The sequence below is a fragment of the Eleutherodactylus coqui genome, chromosome 6, assembly GCF_035609145.1.
Source record: "Eleutherodactylus coqui strain aEleCoq1 chromosome 6, aEleCoq1.hap1, whole genome shotgun sequence".
NCBI lineage: Eukaryota > Metazoa > Chordata > Amphibia > Anura > Eleutherodactylidae > Eleutherodactylus > Eleutherodactylus coqui.
This window is the reverse complement of record NC_089842.1, coordinates 177,691,260-177,715,123: the sequence shown is the minus strand read 5'-3', so window position 1 is coordinate 177,715,123 and position 23,864 is coordinate 177,691,260. Positions and strand designations below refer to the sequence as shown.

Sequence of the window (23,864 nt, the reverse complement as noted above, 5' to 3'; positions counted from 1 at the left end):
ACTGCAGGTCACTTTATGCTGTGGATTTTTTTCAACTCCATGAGGATTGGATTTCTTGAAATTTCATCCACACTTACTGCTACTGTAAAATTAAGCGAATGTTTGTAGCCAATTGCACTGCAGAAACTCCATGACATTTCAGCTACATATGAACACATTTCAAGGCTGAACTGACAGTGTCTGTGCATGCTGTGCCTCTGTACCCAATCAGACCTGGTTTTCATCTTTTTGGGGAGACACAATAGTGTAGTCAACTATGCTATTTTTACTGTAAAAAGTCTGGAAACCTTTAATACTTAAAGTCAATGGTTCTATTCAGGGTACCATCTGAATACCACTTTCGGCTATACAGAGAAAACCCCCGGGACGTAATGGTACAGCTTACACAAAACTGCTGTGCACTCGAGTATAGCTTAACATTCCAGCAAAATATATATAAATAAAACAAAGCTATTTATTTCTACAGCGAGTTTACTTTATTACAAAGTAAATTCCAGATTACTATTAAAAAAAAGCAATTCTTACTTATTTTTTGAAGTAACATTAACAGATTCCTTTCGACAAGCTAAATTTATATTCTCAGAAAGCTCTTCCACAGATTCAATGTCCACAGAGTCGTCGTCATCATCATCATCATCATCGTCGTCGTCATCATCACTCTAGAGAGGGAAAAATAGAATAGAAATTAGTTTAATATACCATGTTACGTACAAATTCATTAGCCATTTTATGTGTGAATGAAGATTAGATTGGGCCAATACACTGTATTTAATATAATTATGCATTTTATTAAGAAAATCTCTTTGTAATATCTCAAATCCACTATAATATATTGGCTCCTTTAATGTAACAACTATCCTTGCGGAGTACGACAATCTAAATAGGACTGATGACGTGCTGCAGGTGTATCTCATGGTAAGAAACAACAGGGGAGGAAGAAAAAGGGGGCGCCATCTGATATAGTATTATTAGAGGATTGGAAGGAAGAAGAATGTGTATACTCTCACCTGAAGAGGTTGCGCTGGATTATGAGCACAACTACATATAACCACTTCAAAAGAAAGAATCAGGATGTGGATCCGTCTCTCATATGTGGGCGTTGTAAGCCATTGTCCTGATTCCCCAGGAGAGTCTTTCCCAGGGCTTAAACAGGGCTAGCTGTAGAAAACTGCCAAAGACAAGCAGGAAACTAGCACTGCTCCTGTAGACACTAATGACCACAACCACTGGATATGTGATCATGATTTTATTGAACAAACAAGCTATTCATTTCAACTCCAGATCAGGGTCTTACTCTGGGATAGTGGTAATGTGGTCATAAGTGGCAACGCCTAATTCCTGATATAGTCTTTGGCTGCTTTATGCTGCAAGTGTGGTATGGTGTATTGGCAGACCAGAGAGAATTCCAAACCCCAAACTATCCAGGCAATCCCTGACGCAGAAAACTTCAGGCGTGCTCTAAAAATACACCTCTTCAGCGAGGCATACCGCATCTCCTAAACCAAACCCCTCTGTACTCCCCCTGATAACATGCTCCCTGTTCTACTGACTGCAATCCCTGCTAGCCGTAATCAACCACCCCCTGCAGTCATACCGATTCAGCCAATAGACGGCTTATGTCTGACCATTGTCTATGTGTATAGCATCATTCACATCTCCAGCCCCTTTACCTCCTGTATCACCCCATTATCTGTAGTATGTAAGCTCGTTGGAGCAGGAGCCTCACCCCTACTGTCTCCATCAACTGATTACTACATGCAACAGTGGTTTTTGTATTCTTGTCTTTGGAGGCGCTGCAGAATATGTTGGCGCTATATAAATAAAGATTATTATTAACTCAATTTCTGTTCTAAAATATTTGGTGGTATTCAATATAATGTGTACCAAGTAGCAGATAACAGAGAAAAAAGGACTCACGTCATCATCAGTTAGCAGGCTGTGGATTTCTCTGTCAAAAATAGCTTGTTTGCTTTGTGAATCCGCTTGGAGACTTTCATTCTGATTAGATGAAGCTGCAGAGAATTGTGGTTTTGATGATCTGTGTTCTAAGGAGAGTTCTGCTTTCTCCCCGCTTTTATGCAGTATATCTTGCTCTACGCCTGCAGCTACCTGTTCTTGGACATATGCGGATACTGAGGTCGCGGGACTGCTGTCCCCAATTTTAACCTCACTATTTCCATTTTTATCTGCTGAGCTTTGTTGATTGTCACCTTTATCCAGTGGATCTTGGTCTCCCTCAATTACAAGACCTTGGACATCTTTCTTTCTAGCTTTTTGTAACAAGTCTATATCAGAAGCAAGGAATTCATTGTCGATGGAAATCACACTGAGACAAGACCGTTCATTATCTTGCTGTCTATTTTGGCATTGCTCCTCTTTAGCTAAGGTGTTGGCCTGTTGATTCCCACATTTGATTTCTTCTTTTGTGGACTTCTGCATCCCAGCTCCACGCTCATCATTTACAATTTCTAAAGTAGGTTGTTCTTCACATTCTTTGGCGTCTTTCTTGTCCTTTGTTTCTCTGCTGGAGTCAGATGATGAATCAGAAGGCTTCTTATCTTGTGTTTCCAGATCACTCACAGTGCCTGGCTTATCACCCATTAGTATTATGCTAGGTTTTGTAGGATTTACAGGGCTGTTACTTTGCAATGCAGGTGGGGGGACATTTGCCAACAATAGACTTTCTGATTGGAGAGGCATCACATTAGATGGAATTACAGCTTGTCCACTACCAGCATACATTATAGTTTGTGGAAACGGAGCTGCCTCACTGTTACTTGTAGGTGGGGTGGCTTTCACTGCAAGCGTGTCAAGTGGAGAAAGTTTGGGTGACGTTTGCGGAAAGATGATCACCCCAGATTTATTTGAGCTAATCTTGGAAGAAGAGACCACAGGTGAATTAGCTGGAGCAGAAGCAGGAGGGATGCTGTTTGTAGGAATAGAAATACAAGTCGTGGCTGCAGTTTTAGGTTTTGGTAAGAAAGGAAGGCGGAGACTCGTAACAGGACCTGAGTAATAGTGCAGAAAGAGGAAAACACAGTTACTACCATTGTAATGAATGTAAGTTTCAACACGTAATGTGTTCTGCAGTACCGGGTTACAGTTTGCACTAATATAGTGTTCAGTATACTTGACTTCTATGAACCCAACAAAGTCCAAAGAGCTTCCTTTCTGCCTCCATAGGGGTTGTTATATGTCAGTGTACCTTTATTCTGCTGTATGGAATAACAGTGTGGTGCGCTCTTCCATACAGAGCCATTCTCCTGAAATTTGTATACCACATGGTACAATTTTTATTCATTAAAAATGAGAGCCTTTGGGTGACACGATGCCATTATATACTTCTACAATGGCATCCGTGAAAGGTATACGCTGAGTAATCTTCCGGGCGTGTACCTTTAACAAGCACTCCAAAATGCAGTCTGAAAGTACACAAACACCTAAAGGGGTCCTTAAATGGTCCTTTGTTGCAATGCCTGACACAGCAATGGGGTTACTCCAGGTAAAAAAAAGAAAAAGGGGTCAGGGTGCCTTATGTTTACATTAGGTTGTTAAAGAGGTTTTGTGGTTTCAATCTAAAAAATTTTAACAGCTGGGGAGTACGTTAAAACAAAAAAATAATTGCATACTCATCTGCCTTAGGTTCCCTGGGGCATGCTAACCATAACTCTTTACTCCATCTCCATCCGGTGTCGCAAGTCTATTGACTGTCGCAGCCAATCAGCGGCTACAGTGACTTCCTGGCATCATGGGAGCATTCATGCCAGGAGTTTGGAAGGTGACATTGCGACCTCTGTTTGGACATACCAGTCACCTGACTTCCAGCAGCAGAGATCGGGGACAGAGCAGCGAGAGCCTGAGATCGGTGCCCCGGGAGACTGAAGGCAGGTGCGCATGCATTTTTTTAAAATTTAAAAATGTTTATACTGAAACACAACCCCTTTAAACAGTTGTACCTTGCTGGACCACCGACACCCTTTCATAGAAGTAGCAGGAACAGCAATGTCCATATGACTGTGGCTGTGGCTGGTACTGCAGGTCAGTCCATTCAAGTGAATGGGGCCAAGTGTGACTGAGTTGCAGCACGAGGCACCATCACACTCATACAGACAGTGCTTAGGTGCTGATCTTTCATTTTACCAATTAGTGAGGGTTCTGTGGAAAGATCCTCCAACAGTTATACACTGATGGCTCTTCCTAAGGCTGGGTCATCAATGTTAAATCACGTATGCAATATTTTCAGAGACCACATGAGTGTACAAGTGCATCCTAGTTCTGAAGAGGCAGTCCTTGAGACATTAGCTACGGGACTAAATTTCCATTGTATTAAAGGGCGCTATCCAGGATTATAAAAAACAGTAACACACTTGTTCATGGGTTATGTGTGGTACTTCAGCTTAGTCCTATTCACTTTAGTTTACCTGAACTCCAGACAGAACCAATGGAGAGGTGTGACATTTTTTCTGGAAGAAAGCAGCCATGTTTTTGTAATCTTGGACAACCCATATTAAAAGGAGTTTTCCAAGACTCAGGATATTGTTAACCTATCCTCAGCAATATCAGATCAGTGGGGTGTCCACCACTCATGACCCGCACTAGTCAACTGTTTGAAGAGGACGTGGTGCACTTCTTAGACCTTTGATACCATGTTATTGGTCACATGGCCTTAGAGCAGCTCAGTTTGATTTAAGTGAATGGGACTGAGCTGCTAGATCAGGTATAATCGCTATACAATGTATGGTGCTGTCCCTGGTATGCACTGAAGTGGCCACGGTCCTCCCTGAATGCTACGTACAATTCAAACTGCTGATCAATGGGGGTCCGGAGTGGCAGTCTCCCACCGATCAGATATTGATGACCTATCCTGAGGTCATCAAAATCATCACCCCCCAACATCAGTCTAGAAAAACCCCTTTGGCCGCCTGCACATGGGCGGAAATCCCGCCGCTGAAAGTTTGCATAGGAGTGCATTACAATACGCACTCCTATGCAGACGGCCGCGGTTTGGCCGCGCAAAATCTCGCGCGGCAAACAAACCGCGGCATGTCCTATTTTTCTGCGGGGCACGCACTCACCCGGCTGCCGGCTCCGGTCTGCGCATGCGCCGGCTGCGCGGCAGCCGGAACATGAAAGAGCTGGGGCCACCAGGCGCGGGAGAGTACGCGCTCGTCCCTGCAGGCTCTCGGGTCGGGTCCCGCGGCGAGAATTCTCGCTGCCGGATCTGACCCGCTCGTGTGCAGGCGGCCTTAATGTAACAAAGTTGTAGCTTTTATTGCTGAGATGCTTGAGATAAAAGCACAAATATCTCTATTATAATCTACTCAACTATTCTAAGTGTCTTGGGTTCTACCTGGGTAACATGCATCGATTTACAATCACTAATAGCATCCATTTTACTACCCGTAGAGCTTGTACTAAAGGGGTTGTGAAGTGGGGGAACCTCCTAAAATAGTGGGCTGCCATTAAACAGACTGACTGATGCTTCCCTTACTGATGTCCCAAATGCTCCAGCCCCTCCCCGTCTCTGAGTAGCATAGTCATGTACTGTCTAAGCGTGGTATCAACACTACTCATAAGCAGCCAGAGTGCCCTGGACATTAGTGTGGGGGTGGGGGGGAATAAATGATGAGTTCGTTGTTTCACTGCAGCCCACTCTTTTAGAGTCCTTTCCCCCCAATGGACAACCCTTTTAAAGTCTTGTACAGACCATGAATAGTAATCTGCAATATTGCAGAATGTAACAGAGTAGTTCAATGGTTTTTAGATAGAAATGTTTAAACTATCAAAATTAGTAACTATTCTAGATATTTCAGATGACATTCTTAGTACCTGGATTACGGATAACAACTTGCTGTCTGCTTGAATTAACATTAGCAGAAGGAACTTGTTGCAATGGCACAAGCTGGATAATCTGGCCATTGGGATGCCTAAATAAAGTGACACCATTAGCAGCCTTTATGGGCTGTAAAACCATCTTCTGCCCAGGATGTGACTGCGCACTCTGAGGAGGGCGAGCAGGAGCAGACGCACTGTTTACTGGAATCAGTAGTAGTCGAGGGCCTAAACGTTTCTCAAGCCCTGAGGCCGCTCCACGGGGACTCGCTGCTGAAACGGTTTTAGCCGTGACTGTAATATAAAGAATAAAACCAAAATTAGCTATAGATGGAAACATGTAATTGAATCATAGACCAACTTGTCAACTATTTGGATGTCTAGCCCTTCATATCACAGGTTGCTCCCTACAGAGGACCTGTCATTTTCTTTTCTTTTGTGCACATTAGCAGAACACTTAATTTTAAGAATTACTGTCATTTTTATCATTTCAAAAATATATTTACTATTTTATGCACAAATGTTTAAGACTCAAGAGGCCTGGCTAGTAACTACAGTGGTATTAACATTGAACAATAGTTAACAGAATATAAATACACACTCTTTCTAAATAGGAAAAAATCCAGCCCCTAGAAGTTGTCGTTTTGCTGCAAACTTCGGCTTGCAGATATACAAATGATTAGAGTTGTGGTGTGATTAGATGAATGGTCTTACCACCTGAGGCCCTACAAGTGGTTCCACCCTTGGCCTATAAGAGGCTTTCAGAGGCTACTTGTATGTAGTGATCTCTTCTTCCGCTTGTGTAGAGCTTGTTGGCCACTAGACGCCTCTACGATGCAATCAAAGAGATTTCACTTCATTAACCCCTTAACGACCAGCCCATAGTGTTTTTACGTCCTCCCGAAGTGGGCTCTATTCTCTGAGGACGTAAAAACATGCTTCCTGCAGAGAATAGTGCCCCTCGGGCTGTGGACGTGACAGCTCCATGCTGTCGGTGTCCGCAGGTAGCTGATAGCATGGAGCTGTCATCCCGGGCTGTTCGGAGCCCCCCCCGGCATTGCGATCGGCGCTATGCAATGGATAGCGCCGATCGCAAAAAAAGTAAATAAAAGTACATAAAAGTTAAAGATTCAGCTGCTCTGATGGATCGGATCCATCGGAGCAGCTGAAATTACTCACCGAGGTCTGGCACGCTGCTCACCGCTCTCCTGCCGCTCCGGGGCCCGAAGCCGGTCTTCTGCGCATGCGCGCCAGGCGGCATTACGTCAGCCGCATGCGCAGAAGGCCCGGCGGCGCGGGAGATTTAAAATCTCCTGGCTCCCGGCTCCTGTAGGTAGCCGGGAGGCAGGAGATGTCAGCGGGGACTGCGGTGAGCGGTCCCCGGTGCCGCGATCGCCGTTATCCAATGGTTAGCGGCGATCGCGAAAAAGTTAAAAAAAAGTTTTAAAAAAGTCAGTTTCACCTCCCCTCATGGATCGGATCCATGAGGGGAGGTGAAAATACTCACCCCCAGTCCTCAGCGGTGTCCCGATGTCCCGGGACCCGAATCCCCGTCTGCGCATGCGCGCCCGATGATTGACATCGGGCGCGTGAACAGACGGGCTCGAGCCCCGGGAAATTTAAAATCCCTCTGCTTCTGGCTGCCATGTGTAGCTAGGAGCAGAGAGATTATACCGGGGACATGATCACTGTCATCCAATGGATGACAGTGATCATGTAAAGTGAGAAAAAAGTTTAAAAAAAAAAAGTAAAAAAAAGTTTTTAAAAGTTTAAAAAGCGTACGTTTCATCTCCCCTCATGGATCATATCCGTGAGGGAGGATGAAAGTACGTACCTAAGGCCCCCAGATTTATCCGCGGACCTTACCACAGCTTCTGCACACGCGCCCGTCGCCAAAATGGCGGGCGCATGCGCAAAAGCTGTGGATTGCCAGGATAATTTAAATTCTCCCTGCTCCTGGCTACAAAACGTAGCCAAGAGCATGGAGATTTAATGGGGGTCCGCGGTGAGCGGTTCCTGGTCACGTGTTCGCCATTATCCAATAATGGCGATCACGTAAAAGTTAAAAAAAAAATTTGAAGTTTCATCTCCCCTCACTGATGCGATCGGTGAGAGGAGATGAATCTTTTTACCGGAGGCCTGCATATTTGAATCCCGACGCGATCTTCCTCCGTGGACCTTCCAGGATTCTGCACATGCGATTGCCGGCAAAAAGCCGGACACATGCGCAGGAGTCGGGGAGCCCAGGAAACTTAAAATCTCCTTGCTCCCAGCGACCAACGGTCACAGAGAGCCTGGAGCAGTGACGGGTGGCCTCGTTGAGCGGTCCCCGGTCACGTGATAAAAAGGTAGCGTTTTCTACCTTAGGCCGGTCTCACATGACCGGATAGGAATGACGGATTCCGCATGCGTCTGATCCGTGGTAATACGCAGATCAATCGCATTGGATTACACAATTCCGCTCACATTAGTGGGTCAGAATTGCGTAATCCACTCGCAGAAAAGAGAACACAGCAGGTTCTATTTTACTGCGGATATCCGCAACATAGAGCCCATTGTGCTCCATGGTCGCGGATATACCCGCAGTCCATACGCAACTACATTGTATACGGGCTGCGGGTACCCATGTCATCGCTAAGCGATGGTGCGGGAAATACAAACAAAGGTGTACTGTGCATGACCGCCTGTGTGAGTACGCAGTTATGCGCAGTACATTACGCAGCCGTACGCAGGGTCACAGCCGGGCTCACAGATGGGATCCGCTGTGGGCCTCCGCAAGCGGATTCCGCCTGCACCCGCGTGAGCCCGGCGTTATTCAGACCGCTACCTGTGATACGTATTTTACAAGAAGCCCCGGGAACGCTCGCTTTCCTGCAGTTCCAGGAGCACCTTGTTCAGCGCCTTCTGTGTGAGACCGCCGCACCTCATCAAGCTTACGGAGACTCACGGAACGCCACTTTTTACACCCCATACCCGCCACTGAGGTCATGAAATACCCCCAAAAAGCATGAGAGGAGGGGGGGGGGGATACCCGGTTTTATTGCCCCATGGGCCCATTCCAACCAGCCTCCGTAATTACCCCTGTCTTCGGAAATACTACACAGTTCACATTTTTACTTTTATCTAAGATTTGCGAACGCCAAAAAGGGCGCGGAGGGGGAGGGGGGGAATTTTTAGGGAGTCAATCTTTATTCTGTACAAATAAGCAATGGGGCCTGGAATTTATTCAGTTGTGCCCTGAAATCCAACAGGTGTTCCGTCCTTTATAGGCCTTGCCATGCGTCCTGTAAGTAGATTAGGGCCACAATGGGTATGTTTCTGAACACGGGACAAACGGGGGTATCCATTTTGGGGTGAACGTCTTCATTCCTATGTGCACTGTACAAAAACACTGTTTTTAAATTGAAAAAATTGCCAAAAAAATTGAAAATCGTAACTTTTTCCTTCTGCTTTGCTTAGATTCATTCAAATACTGTGGGGTCAAAATACGCAGTACACCCCTAGATGAATTCGTTAAGGGGTCTAGTTTTCAAAATGGGGTCATTTGAGGGGGTTCTTTATAGTTTTGGCCGCTCAATGGCTCTATAAGTGGGCAATGGGGCCTGAAATTTATTAAGTGCTACCCTGAAATCCAACGGGTATTCCTTTCATTGTAGGCCTAGCCATGGGTCCTGTAAGTCTATTAGGGCCACAATGGGTATGTTTCTGAACACGGGACAAACAGGGGTATCCATTTTGGGGTGAAAGCCTTCATTTATATGTGTGCTGTACAAAAAAAACTGTTTTTAAATTGACACAATAGCCCAAAAAATGAAAATCCTATTTTTTTCCTTTTGCTTTGCTTAAATTTATTCAAAAACTGTGGGGTCAAAATATGCAGTACATCCCTAGATAAATTCGTTAAGGGGTCTAGTTTTCAAAATGGGGTCATTTGTGGGGGTTCTATATGGTTTTGGGCGCTCAAGAACTCTACAAGTGGGCAATGGGGCCTAAAAGGACTTCAAGCAAAATCTATGTTCTGAAAGCCACCGATTACTCCTTTTATTTTGGGCCCCGTTGTGCATGCGGACATAAGATTAGGGCCACAATGGGTATATTTCTGAAAACAGCACAAACAGGGGTATCCATTTTGGGGTGTAAGTCTTCCTTCATATGTGTGCTGTACAAAAAAAGCTGTTTTTAAAATGACAGAATTGCCAAAAAAACAAAAATCCAAATTTTTTCCTTTTGCTTTGCTTGAATTTATTCAAAAACTGTGGGGTCAAAATGCGCAGTACACCCCTAGATAAATTCGTTAAGGAGTCTAGTTTTCAAAATGGGGTCATTTGTGGGGGTTCTCTATGGTTTTGGGCGCTCAAGAACTCTACAAGTGGGCAATGGGGCCTAAAAGGACTTCAAGCAAAATTTGTGTTCCGAAAGCCACCGGTCGCTCCTTTCATTTTGGGCTCCGTTGTGTATCCAGACATAAGATTAGGGCCACAATGGGTATGTCTCTGAACACGGGACAAACAGGGGTATCCATTTTTGGGTGCAAGTCTTCCTTCATATGTGTGCTGTACAAAAAAAGCTGTTTTTAAAATGACAGAATTGCCGAAAAAACGAAAATCACAATTTTTTCCTTTTGCTTGGTTTGAATTCATTCAAAAACTGTGGGGTCAAAATATGCAGTACACCCCTAGATAAATTCCTTAAGGGGTCTAGTTTTCAAAATGGGGTCATTTGTGGGGGGTTTCTATTGTTTTGGGCGCTCAAGAACTCTACATGTGTGCTATGGGGCCTAAAAGGACTTCAAGCAAAATTTCTGTTTTGAAAGACACTGACTACTCCTTTCATTTTTGGCCCCGTTGTGGACTCAGATATAACATTAGGGCCACAATGGGTATATTTCTGAACACGGGAGAAATAGGGGTATCCATTTTGGGGTGTAAATCCTGATTTTCATGTAAACTATAGGAAAAAAATATGTCTTTAAAATGACAGATTTGCAAAAATATGAAATTTTACTTTTTCTCCTCTAAATTGAATTAATTCCTGGAAAAAAACTGTGGGGTCAAAATACTCATGACACCCCTCAGTGAATACACTAAGGGGTGTAGTTTTTAAAATGGGGTCATTTGGGGGGGTATCTATTATTCTGACACTCATGAGCCTTTCCAATCTCGGCTTGGTGTAGGAAAACAAAGTGTTTCTCAAAATGCTAAAAAGTAATGTTAAATTTGTACGTCTCCTAAATAGTTAAAAAAAAACGAAAGTTTTTCCAATGTGCGCCCAAAATAAAGTAAACGGGTGGAAATATAAATCTTAGCAAAAATTTCTATATTATGTTTGCACATATTTAAGATATTGCAGTTGGAAATGTGAAAAAATGACGATTTTTTCAAAATTTTCCCAATTTTGGCGCTTTTAATAAATAAACACAATTTCTATCGGTCTATTTTTTCCGCCTAAATGAAGCACAACATGTGGTGAAAAAACAATGTCAGAATCGCTTGGATATGCAAAACCTTTCTGGTGTTTTTCCATGTTAAAGTGACACATGTCAGATTTGCAAAATTTGGCCTGGTCATTAAGGCGCAAACAGGCTTGGTCACTAAGGGGTTAACGGAGTCTGAGAGGGAGCGCATTATTGGAATGCAAGAAGCTGGATGGTCGTATCGATGAATTGTCCACCACCTGAGCCGTTCTGAGGTGTTGGTGGAAGTGTGAGGGCACACAAGGTGATCGAGCTCATGACACCCTTGGCAGAGCACCAGTAGAGAGAATCGTCCAACGAGCAGCTCCAAGTGTTTTATTGTCTGTTATCCAGAGACAGGTGGCGCCATCGTTACACCTGTGTTTGTCGGAACCATTTCCAGGCGCTTGGCTGAAGGACATTAGGTGCCAATTATGTGTACTAAATTTGACACCCACCGTCACCTCAGTTTACAGTGGTGCCGTGAATGATAAAACTGGACTGCTATGGATTGGAACCAGGTTGTCTTCAGCAACAAATCCAGGTTTAGTTTGGACGCTGAGAATGTCTGTGTTTGGACACTTATATGCGATCGCCTCAATCCTGTCTATGCTGTGGAGCGGCACACTGCCCCCCTGCTGGTGTGATGCTTTGGGAGGCCATCACATACAACAGTCGGTCCTCTTAGTTAGTGGTACAAGGAACAATGACAGCTCAGCGATATGTTCAGGACATCCTGCAGCCACATGTGTTCCTATCATGCCAGGGCTTCCATATATGGGACGATGTGGAACGCCAACTTCGACAGCATATATGTGTTTGCATGATCTAGAGGCTCAGTGATGGCAAATGTGGACCAATGTGCTGCAGGATACCACAAGGAACCTGTATGCCTCCATGCCCGCCTGTAAGACATCTTGTATCCAAACTAGAGGCGGTACAACAGGGTACTAGAGCCTCACTTCAAGGGGTCAGTTTCCTGCAATAAATTATCATTTTGTTCTGATATTGTAATTATATGTACAATATATCAACGTTACAATCACACATATAAAGTTTCATTCTATTCTGACAACTCCTTCTAGAGGATGGATTTTTTTTTGACAATGAGTAATAAAAAATGATTAAAAACTATGTATAGAAATAGAAAAACACAGAACTACGTTATTAAAAAAAAAAAAAGCAAGAAACAAAACTGCCTCACCTGTTTTTACATTCATTGGAGATGCAATGCTTAATCCAACTGGAGGAGTTACTGGTCCAAGTTTTACATTGGGTGCTGCTAGTAAATTTGGTATTGAAGTAGCAATGCTTTTATTAGTATCAGGGTTGTTAGAAAGGGGAGTCGAAGATGTATTCCCTGTAGAGGCTATAGGTTTGACCACAGCCGGAGACAGTATCGGTAGTTTCAAAACAGTGTCCTTATTGGAAGGAACTGATGTCAAGGTCATTGCACGGGTGTCATTTGGGGTTACCATTCCTGCAGGGACGGACAGAGAAGAGCCTTTTGTTACTAGTTTTGTTACACGCGTTAAAGTTGGGAGAGATGTTGCTTTCTCTTTGGAGGGCGATGCAGTGCTTAAGCCATCAGAAGAGAGTGATGTGTTAGATAATGATGTCGGGTTCATGAAAGAAGAAGTAGTAGTAATAGCTGGGGCTTGCTTGCCCGCTGCCACAGAAGAAGAGACGAATAATAACTGCGTAGACTGGATGAGGTTTGAAGACCCAAATGTGGTGGGTTCAGTAGAGCTGACTCCATGACTTTTCTGCATTGATCCAACTTCACCCATGACAAACTGAGTGAACATGCTGCTAGGCCTGGGTTGTGCAGCTGCAAAGTAGAACATCTGCATGTCAACATCTTCTAACTAATTTCTCATCTTTAGTATGGAAGAAAACTAAGACAAACTACATTAAATTCTTTTATTACAAGTTTGCCAAAATTTGTCACTAAACTACCGAAAGGCTTTTGATGGGATTATTTATTTATTTTTAATATGCACAATAATTTCTGAATACTGGGTTATAACGAATATTGTCAAAAATCTAAACTAGAAGCCTGAAATAAGAAGCAAGAATATATGTACACTACAACCGTATTAAAGTTATCTGGACTTCACCAGGTTTATCACTACATGACAGGGCAGTTAACCCTAAAGGTCGTGGCCCTTTTTCTTTTTGCTTTTCCTCCTCACTTTAAAAAAAAATCATAACTCTTATTTATCCTTCGACATAGGACTTATTTTTGGGGACGAATTGTATTTTTCAATGATGCCATTTAATGTACCACATAATGTACTTGAAAACTTTGAAAAAATTCTAAGTAGAAGAAAATGGAAGAAAAAAAAAAGGCAATTCTGCCATATTTTGGGGAAAGGTCTTGTTTCTACAGTGTACACAATATGACATAACTTTATTTTATGGGTCAGTACAATTGTGATGAAAAAAAATCTATATAAATTTCGTATTTCTGGTACCAGTTTTAAAAAATAAAATATCTTTGGGGGAAAAAAATTCTGTTGCCATCTACAAACAGCCATAAAGTTTTTTTAAATTTTCTCACTGACAGTTGTGTGAGGGCTCGCTTTTTGTGGGACGTCCTGTAGTTTCTATTGGTACCAATCTAAAGTACATACAACTTTCTCATTACTTTTTATTATTTATTTTCTTGGAGACTGAGTGACCAAAAAGAAGCTCAATTCTGATGCTGTGTATTTTTTTCCCCTGTCGACGTTCCCCATGCAAGATAAATTATACGTTACTTTGATAGATCTGACATATACAAATGCAGCGATACCATATATGATTTTGTTTTTGATCCCCTCCCCTTTTATTATAAATATGAGAAAATGGAGGGGGGTTGGTATTCTTTTATTCTTTTTTTTTTTAGTCCCTATAAGCAGCATGAAGTTTAAATGGCTTAAAGGTTTGAAGGCAATCTGCAATGGCAGCCTTGAGAATGTAATGCAATCCCTTTTTTCCTCATAAAATTATGATGTTTTCTTTTTCATTTACTTAAATAACTCTAATAGAAGAGTCAAATTCAACTTTGTATACATACCAGTCTTACTTAGCTCTGAAATGAGAGTGTCCTTTGACTTCTCTTCCGTAGCCAAGTCTGAAGGAGGACTCTTAGTAGGCAACTTGGCGGCGGCTTCCTTTAATTTGGAAAGACTGAAAAGGCTGGGCTGCAGTCTATGGGTAATATAGGCTGCGAGTCTGTTAGTTGGATGAAGTGCTCCCATGTGCCCCAAAAGCAGTTTTGCTTGAGAGTAATTCTTGCCATTAACCTATAAAATGACAAATATTATCATCATCGCTGTTTTTAACATTTGCATATATTAAAGTAAATGAGAATTAACTACCTAATTATGAAATACAATAACAGTACGTCCAAATATAATTACTTCATATGTAAGGCAATAAATAGCAATAATTTAGTAATGCACTTAAGGGGGAAGTCTGGGTGCGAGGCAACTTTCTAAAAAAACCCCCCCAAAAAACAACAAGCTTGTTAGAACAATAAAGGCACGAGTACTTACCCGACCCCTGCCCCAGCGATCCAGCACTGCAGCCCTCCTGGTCCTTCTTGTGGAAAGATACCACCTGACCACTGCACCCAATCAGAAGCCACAGTGGTCAGGGGCCATTCTGCTGGCATCACCGCTCAATTGATGGGGCCATGATAACAGGCAAATGGCAACTGACCGTTACAGCATCTGGTTTGCAGCAGTCAGGCTGCAGCGCTGGAGCAGAGGTCAGGTAAGTACCCCCTGTTTTTATTTCTTTAACAAGCCTGGATTGACTTAAAAAGTTGCCAGGCACCCAAACCCCTTTAGTTGACCACTCGACGGCCAATAATGAAAAATGGCATAAAAGATGATTTATGAAGAACATGTTTGTTTGTGTATTTATTTTACCAAGTCAGAGTTGATTGGAGTGTCAGGCTATAAAAGGGACAAACCAATACTGACAAGGGGGATGGTAATAGCCAGTTGCAAGTTTATTCATATATTTCCAAGATGAATAACAGAGGCTACAGAACTCTTATTTCATAGACAATAAATGTATTTACTAAATGAGACATGCCCAAAGAGCTGGAAGGATCTCCTTAATTGAAGAACATGGAACAAAAGCTGTAAAAGGATCATTTAAACCTGTTTTACAGACTGGAAATACCTCAACCAGCTCTGCTTCACTGATGTCAGAAGTCTTCAATCGGGTCACTAGTTTACCAGCTGGAATAACCTTGGCGTAGAACGGCAGCCCCTTCCGTCCACGATACTTTCTTTCTTTATCAGTAAAACTATCTTCCAGTTCTTGGTCTGGAGGTTTAACACTTTCAACTTTTTTTTTTACAGGATTTGGCTTTGGAGGGGCACAGTTTAACTGTTTTTCTGCAGACATTGCAATCTTCACTTGAGAACACAAAGCACCAGAGGCGGACTTGTTTCCACTCTTACTTGCTTTCATCAGCTCAATATTAAAGCCTCCCAGTTTGAAGGACTGTGGTTCGCTGCTAGTCATGTGTTGCGATGTAATGTTTAAGACCTTATTGTTGTCCTCTTCCTGGCTGCAGTTGGAGATGATTTCAATGAGCTTGGTTGGACCATTGCTGTCAATGATTTCGCATTTTTTTCCTACACTTTCTGTGTAAGCAAAGAAAATATAAACATAATGAAAAAAAACAAAGCTACAGAAGTAGTGGGTCAATGTATCGCATTCAAGTATGCGGCATTACCATCCTTTCTATTGTCTTTCTTTTCTCGCTCTTTGGCTTTGTCCAACTTAATGTCAGGTTCCTGAAAATGAAAAAGAAAGCATTAGCACCTTCTATGCAGTAAACCACCCGAATCCCTTTATTTTACACATGTCAATATCACCCCAATGATGAGCACAGATGAACGTTTAACTGGCCTTCATGTAAACTAGAAGCAAAGTCATACAATCATTCGGTCGCCACACAATCTCACTGCTGTCTGTAGCATGGCCCCATTTACAGAGAGCGACGTGTTGCCAATAACGAGTTTTGGTGATGCGTTAATATGCGATCACCCGACAGGCTAGCTTATTTGTCCAATGATTGACAACAACTTCACACAGGCAGATGATGAGAGCGAACAAATGCTATGACAAATATTTGTCCAAAACCTTCTGCTTCTGTAATGGTCCGGGGCAACTCTCAGACGCTCCGACATCCGACAGTCGTTCCAACAATAATGGCTTATGTGCCTTTAAACAGGACTGCACAGCGAATGAAAACAAAAAGAGTGCGTCGGAGATTATTGAGAATGGAGGTGGGCGGTAGGAACAAACAAGCTGTCGGTTTTTGAATTTTTTTTTTATTGAACCGATTTTGAAATAATTGAATAATTAACATGACAAATTTAAGAGCGAACATGTCGGGTCTAGTAAAAGATTAGGCAAACATTTATACAGAACGAATGCATGAGCGGATGAGGTCACCGCTGGTTGTTAGCGCTTGTGCAGAGTGTTTAGACAGATCACCTTCTATGTGATACACTGAACAGGGAGCGTTTAGACGCAGCAAGAAGTGAGCGATCCAGCGATGATTTTTAAGCTGGTTGAAACGGAATGTCAAGGAGAGTAAGGGAATAGTGCATGATGGCTTTGTACTTGGACGTAACGATTATCGCGTACTTCGTTTGTTTGAACGAATTTTGTGCAACAATCATTACGTGTAAACGGCCCTTTACGGATTGCAATTAATGCTCCTTGTTTTTTCTCTTACTGGGATTTGAGGCAAAAAAAAAATTGGGGGAATTTAGTATGAGAGTACTTGTGTTTGTCCATTTTTTATAAAATGTGTTTCTAGGTCAAAAAAATATATCAGCATGTAGCTTGAGGGCCTCGTGCCAGAGCACACTGCGTTTAAATGGTTTGTTCAAACCGTTAACAGTCAAGGAAAAAATATAGATAGATATGGCATATAAGAACAAAGAAAAGCTGCCCTGCCTTCACGGCGGACAGAGAGCGGCAGATGGATAGCATAATGAGAAACCTCCCATAAAAAATAACAAAAAGAAAAAGAACAAATAAAAAAAATTGAAAAGCAATATAAAAGTGTCCACCTATTTCCCATTGCACAAAGGGTGAATAGTAATTTGGGGGTGTTGACTTATGCAAACATCATGAGTAGTTCCACAATGCCAGTAAGTATTGAAGCGAAACGAAAAAAATTGAAAAGTGCACAAAAATAACATAATTAAATTACTTCCCAGTTAGGTGTGACGACCACTCTTGCCAACCACAGACCATTCTTGTGTAATCCGGAGGTGAGGGCCTGTTTGTTAAAGGGAGGTGCTGCATGGTCAACAGGAATGTCCCACTTTTCCAGGAGGGACAGTCTGTCCATCAGAAATGCCACTACATAGAAAGCAACATTTCTGGACTTGAGAAGCTAGTAGGGACGCCCCATTTATATTTAATACTGGCAACAGGAAAAGCAGAGGTAACTAGTGAAAATTGACTACGGAGTGGCAAAGTTGTTGGAGAGAGATCATGGTACATCTGTATGGCATTGTATGGGTCTGGTAACAATCCCCTTCGCCTTAATTTGCTTGGAAGCTTTTCTTTGGTTTGGTAAAAATGGGTTTGAGCTAGAACGCCCCGTGGTGCAGCCTCTGAGACGGAGCAAGCCTTAGGAATTCTGTGAGCTCTATCGATAGTATATTCCAGGGGAGATACAGATGGGAGTAAAGTCGAAAAGAGCTGGAGTGAGTCCTGTTGAAGGTCAGGGGAGACAGATTCCCACGAAAATTTGTATTGTTTCTTTGCGACCCATCGTTAAAATGTGTGACTTTTTTGCAGAAACAGAGACCTCTTCTGAGCATCTACCAATTCGTAAGCAGTGGAAAATTTGCCTATTTTTTGTTCAATATGAGCTTATTTAGGGCGTCAGAAATGAGAACCTCTTTTTGGAAGGGCCTTCGGATTGGAGGGGGACTTGAAAGGAGCCTGGAAAACTTTTTTTAGCGACATCCCAGGAAGCAAGGCTGTGCTCCGCTGTTTCGGGTGAACAGGTGCCGATGGAGGAACATCATGTTGAAGGACGTGGCTCCCGAAAAGTTTCTGCTGTTTAATCTGATTCTGGGCTGTGATTGTAGGAATCCGCGTCTCCACTGTTGCCGTGTGAGCCAGAAGGGAAAAAAAATCTGTACATGTTTTTAGGAGCTGCAGATGTGACGAGTTTTTGGACCATTTTTGGCTGAAAATAACAAGCTTCTTATAGATTGGTAATACTCCCTTTGTTAATTGTAGGATATTTTTCGGCACAAACGCGTTGTTCTTGTGATCCACTAACAATGAATCAAGAAGATCCATTGTATGTAGTGGATCCACTCCAACATGATGGCTTATGCACACCAAGCCATAGAAACCAACATGGCGATAATAACTAGTGCATATATGACACTAGTCACTGACTGTTATCAGTGGTACTAATATACTAAAAACACCATAATGGGGGGCGGAGCCTGACCGGCGATGTAGACGGCCGCAACTCGGAGCAGCTCCCGCAAGAATCGCCAAATACATCCTGATAACGGGACCCAGAACCGGCGAAAAGCCGATATACAAGGAGCGGGGGCACAGCGGAGAGCACCGGAGGCGTGACAGACACCTGTGGAGAAGATGGTGCGCGGCAAGGAGAGAGGAAAGGGAGAAGAAGCCGGCGGCCGGCAAAAGCAAGATGGCGCCGGCGGGAGAGAGCCGAGAACCCTCATACCGCGCCCCAGCACAAGCAGTACTGATACGGCACGCAAACTAGCAAGGTATGCCAGGGAGGAAGGGGGCAGAAAAGAGGAAACCATAAGCCCTAAGCAGCGGAGGGGAGACATAGAGGAGCAGGGGAGCCCACAAAGAAACATGCAAATGGCGGGAACAGGAGGGGAGGGAAGAAGCCATATATACAGGAACTACAGAAAGTGAGAGAAGTAAAGACTGGACAGACAAGGCATGCACATTAACAAAACCTAACAAGCACAGCAAGGGCAAAGACAGGCAAAGCAGCTCACACACTGTGCAAGGCTCTGATAACAACAGGCAAGAAGCCATAAATAATACAGGCAGCCCCAACCGCAAAAAAGACGGCACAGATAACGCCAATACAGCTGACCACCGTGTACGAGAAAGCATAAACAGCACAAGCAACCCAGACAACTGCATGCATAGCGCAAACTACGCAAGCACACCAGATAACTGTACATGGGATGCATCCCAAAATACAGATGATGCTGCCACAAAAAAACGAAGACAAGAAGACGTAAGGAACGCGAGAGAACCCACGCTGAAAGAAATCTTCGGTGAAATCACTAAATGCAATGCATCGCTGAGTAATCTCAACATGCAAATGGGTGCGATGCAAAGTAATGTAAACCTGCTACGGCAAGATGTGCGAAAAATATTAGAGCGTCTGACAGAAACCGAACAACACATAAGCGACATAGAAGACGCAATACAGCCGATGCAACGAGATGTGGAAAAAAGCCTACATGATATACAATATCTACAGAACAAAGTAGACGACCTAGAAAATAGGTCAAGAAGGAACAATGTGCGGATTGTGGGCCTCCCAGAAAAGGCGGAAGGAAGAAACCCAGCAGAATTCTTTGAAACGTGGCTGCCCGAACTGTTCGGAAGAAATACCCTAACTACGATGTTTGCAGTCGAAAGAGCCCACCGCGTACCGACACGACCCCCCCCCCCCCCCCCCCCCGGGGCTCCCGCCAAGCCGATACTCATCAAAGTACTGCACTACAGAGACCGAGACATCATACTTCAAAAAGCCCGTGAAAAGGGTGAAATCCTATTTAATGGCGCGAAAGTCTCCTTTTTTCCAGATTTTTCTATGGAAATACAGAAGAAGTGCGCAACATTTCTAGAAATAAAAAGGCGACTACATAACCTGCAAGTGCCCTATGGAATGCTATACCCCGCCAAATTGAGAGTGGCGGCGCTGGGCACGACACAATTCTTTGAAAACCCAAAAGATGCCAGCGACTGGATAGATCACAATGAAGAACAAATTCGGAGGGGAAGATCGCCGCGCAAGTCACCATGAAGAGGCTGCACCCAAAGAAACGTTCATACAAATGGAACCCAAAACTTCTGAAAGGAGCTCCTGAGACGACAGGATGCATCGTGCAGGAGAATGGAGGACTGGTACCCCGATCCGATGGGAAGACAACGCATCAGTGAGTTACATGTTGGGGGTGTTTGTTGTTTGGTCTCTCTCTCCTATAGTTGGGAAATAGACAATTTACAGATAGAAGGGATAAGGTTATATGATAGAAAAATGGTTCAGGGAGGAATAAGGGGAAGAAATGTTAATCTAATTGTACAAATGAAAAGTGTATAGCAAATAATGAAAATGTGTAAAGTAAAGGAGGGTAAATGTATATATTGGTGGATGCATAGGGCTAGGCCAAACCCTTGCTGGAGAGGCTCACTGTTGAGAATGGACAGTAATGTACACACATACACAAGGAGCGATGCAGGGGCGATGTTAATACAGAGACCCGGATCCTCCCAGTGCGACTCGCCCACAAAAATAAAAAGGGGCGGTAATACTCAGAAAACAGTAACCCTGCGGGAGGTAAAGAATAGGGAAAATGAGTAGTAAGGTCAGGGTTGTCTCGTGGAATGTGAGAGGTATGAGTGATCAGACAAAACGATCAGCAATACTGCAAGTCATCAAGGAACAAGGCCCGGCTATTATATGTATGCAGGAGACACATCTATCAAAAGAAAACACGGACACGCTTAAAGTAGGGGGGATGGGACAGAGCTTCCACTCCACACACACACGAGGTATTCCAGGGGGGTCAGCATAGTGGTACACAGGAATATACCGTAAATGCCTCTCACGAAAAATTGATTCAGAAGGCCGTTTCGTATGCTTACATTGTAGAATCTACAACTACACATGCATTATAGCTTCAGTATATATCCCACCACCATACAATAATACGACAATGCGGCAAGTAATAGGATTTATAACAGACAAGCCGGACATTCCAGTACTCATAATAGGTGATTTTAATTCGGTCATTAACCCTATACAGGACAGAACACGGACAGGAAATGTAAACGAGGAAAGGAATCCGACATCATTAGGTAAACTACTAAACGAAATATCATTGATAGATATATGGAGAACACGGCACCCCACACATAAACAATATTCCTGCTACTCGACCACACATCAATCCTTATCTAGAATAGACCTAGCAGTGGGGAATGTTCAGATATACAGGGATATAATCTCAATAGAATATCTACCAAGAATCATATCTGACCATTCCATAAGACTAGACCTACAGCACAATAATACCGGTAGCCATCCCCAAAAGAGATGGAACTTAAACCCGCACTGGCTAAACATACTAAATAAGGAAAACGTGAAAACAACACTAGAGGAATACTTTGTTCTAAACAAAGATACCACAAGTATGACGGTCTGCTGGGAGGCCATGAAGGCATATATGAGGGGGGTATATATACAACAAATCACCCAGGCAAAGAAGGGACATAGAGAAAGAGGACAAAAACTACAGGAAAAACTGAAAGAAACGGAAGAAAATTATATAAAAGAGAACACTATAACAACACTTAATCTATGGAAAAAAGCCCAAGAGGCCCTTAATAAATACACATTAGACACAGCAGCCACCAAAAATGGGTTCCGGAAACAGGCATATTACGAAGAGGGAGAAAGAACAGGACATATGCTGGCAGTTATAGCCCGAGCACAAACTAACCCCACGTATATCATCGAACTAAAAGACACACAAGGCGAGATTGTCAGGGATGCAACATCCATAAGAGATCGCGCGGGAGTTTTACTCTGTACTCCTCGAGACTGGACAAATCGACAGAACAAATTGAGGAATACCTGGCGGATATAGCAACGCATAGACTGTCAGAGGAACAGAGAGATTTCTTAGATGCACCAATAGATCTGGAGGAGATACAGGAGGCAGTAAAAGATATGCAAAACAACAAGGCCCCAGGGGAGGATGGTTTCCCGATAGAATTTTATAAACAATATGCAGATATTCTATTACCACAACTTCTAGAGACAATGGCGGAAGCGGAACAGAAAGGGGAATTACCACAAACAATGCGAAAGGCAAAAATAATAATTCTATTAAAACCAGAAAAGGACCCCCTGTTGATGGACTCATATAGGCCAATATCGTTACTAAATGCAGACGTTAAAATAATAGCTAAAGTCCTAGCCAATCGGTTATCAAGAGTGACATCCACCCAGGTACACCCGGACCAGAGTGGATTTATACCAGCAAGGTCAACGGCAACAAATATCCGTAGGGTATTTCTAAACCTACAAATACCCGTAGATAACACCAGAGATAGAATCATATGCTCATTAGATGCGGCCAAGGCGTTCGATAGTGTTGAGTGGCAATACCTGTGGAAGGTATTAGAAAAAATGGGATGCGGTCCAATATTTGTGAGACGGGTAAAACTTCTGTATGCCAGAGTGGAGGCTGATGTGTCCATTAACGGGGGGTCCTCAGAGGCATTCCCACTATACAGAGGGACAAGGCAGGGGTGCCCATTATCGCCACTCCTGTTTGCACTAGCAATAGAGCCCCTAGCGTGTAAAATCCGAACACATCAGGGAATAGTGGGATTCCGAAGAGAAAATATGGAAGAAAAAAATCACCTTGTACGCAGATGATATGCTACTATTTTTAGGGGATGGGAAAAAGTCCCTGGAAACTACGATGCAAGTAATAAAAGAATTCGGAACTGTCTCGGGACTCACCATCAACTGGAGTAAATCCGAAATATTACCAATAGACACCCCCGAAAGACAAATCGTTAACAGAGAAATAACCCTGAAATGTACCCCAATAATTAAATACCTAGGAGTTAAAATTCCGAGAAAGATTAGTTAGTACGGGAAAATAAATCTAGAACCACTTATGGAAAAATGGAAACAAAAACTTCACATATGGCGGAAATTACCCATGACAATTATAGGAAGAGTGAATCTTATAAAAATGATATAGATGCCCCAATTGCTATATCTAATACACAACTCCCCGCACTGGATAACACAAAAATTCTTTCACAAGGTCAAGGGATTATTTAGAGAACTCATATGGGGAGGGAAGACACCCAGGATAAAACTGGAATTGCTATACAATCCAAAGGAAAAGGGTGGACTAGCCCTGCCCAACCCGTTTTCGTACTTCATGGCCTCCCAGCTGCAACATCTCAGGGGATGGGAGACAGAGGAGACACAAGACGCCAGTTTCAGAATCCTCAAAAATCTTTTTGCCAGGTCACACTTGTTTGAAAAACTGGAACGCGGAGCATTTAAAAACAATGGTCAGAATGCTCCCACGTTACTACTGATGCATAAAGTATGGTGGAAGACCAGAAATATGATCGGTATAACAAGTTGTACACAGCATACCCCCATATGGAATAACCCATATCTACCAGAAATCAGCAAACTACAAGGTTTCCAAGGGTGGAAAAACAGGGGTGTTAGGAAAGTGGTCCAGATACTAGAGGGGGGAGAGCT

General features: G+C 43.2%; 1 protein-coding gene across 5 annotated transcripts in view; it reads right to left on the bottom strand.

The window, feature by feature from the left end:
* Positions 1-23,864, bottom strand: part of MGA (MAX dimerization protein MGA) — a 75,136-nt gene that overhangs the window by 12,265 nt on the left and 39,007 nt on the right. For 3 of the 5 annotated variants that reach the window (XM_066608308.1, XM_066608305.1, XM_066608306.1), the window contains exons 12-18: positions 16,026-16,086; positions 15,464-15,933; positions 14,346-14,574; positions 12,489-13,115; positions 5,830-6,126; positions 1,918-3,008; positions 526-659 (exon numbers count right to left, since the gene is read on the bottom strand). In XM_066608308.1, the coding sequence (XP_066464405.1) occupies positions 526-659; positions 1,918-3,008; positions 5,830-6,126; positions 12,489-13,115; positions 14,346-14,574; positions 15,464-15,933; positions 16,026-16,086 (2,909 nt within the window). The remainder of the gene's footprint in view (positions 1-525; positions 660-1,917; positions 3,009-5,829; positions 6,127-12,488; positions 13,116-14,345; positions 14,575-15,463; positions 15,934-16,025; positions 16,087-23,864) is intronic. The other 2 variants (XM_066608307.1, XM_066608309.1) reach the window with 2 other exon arrangements.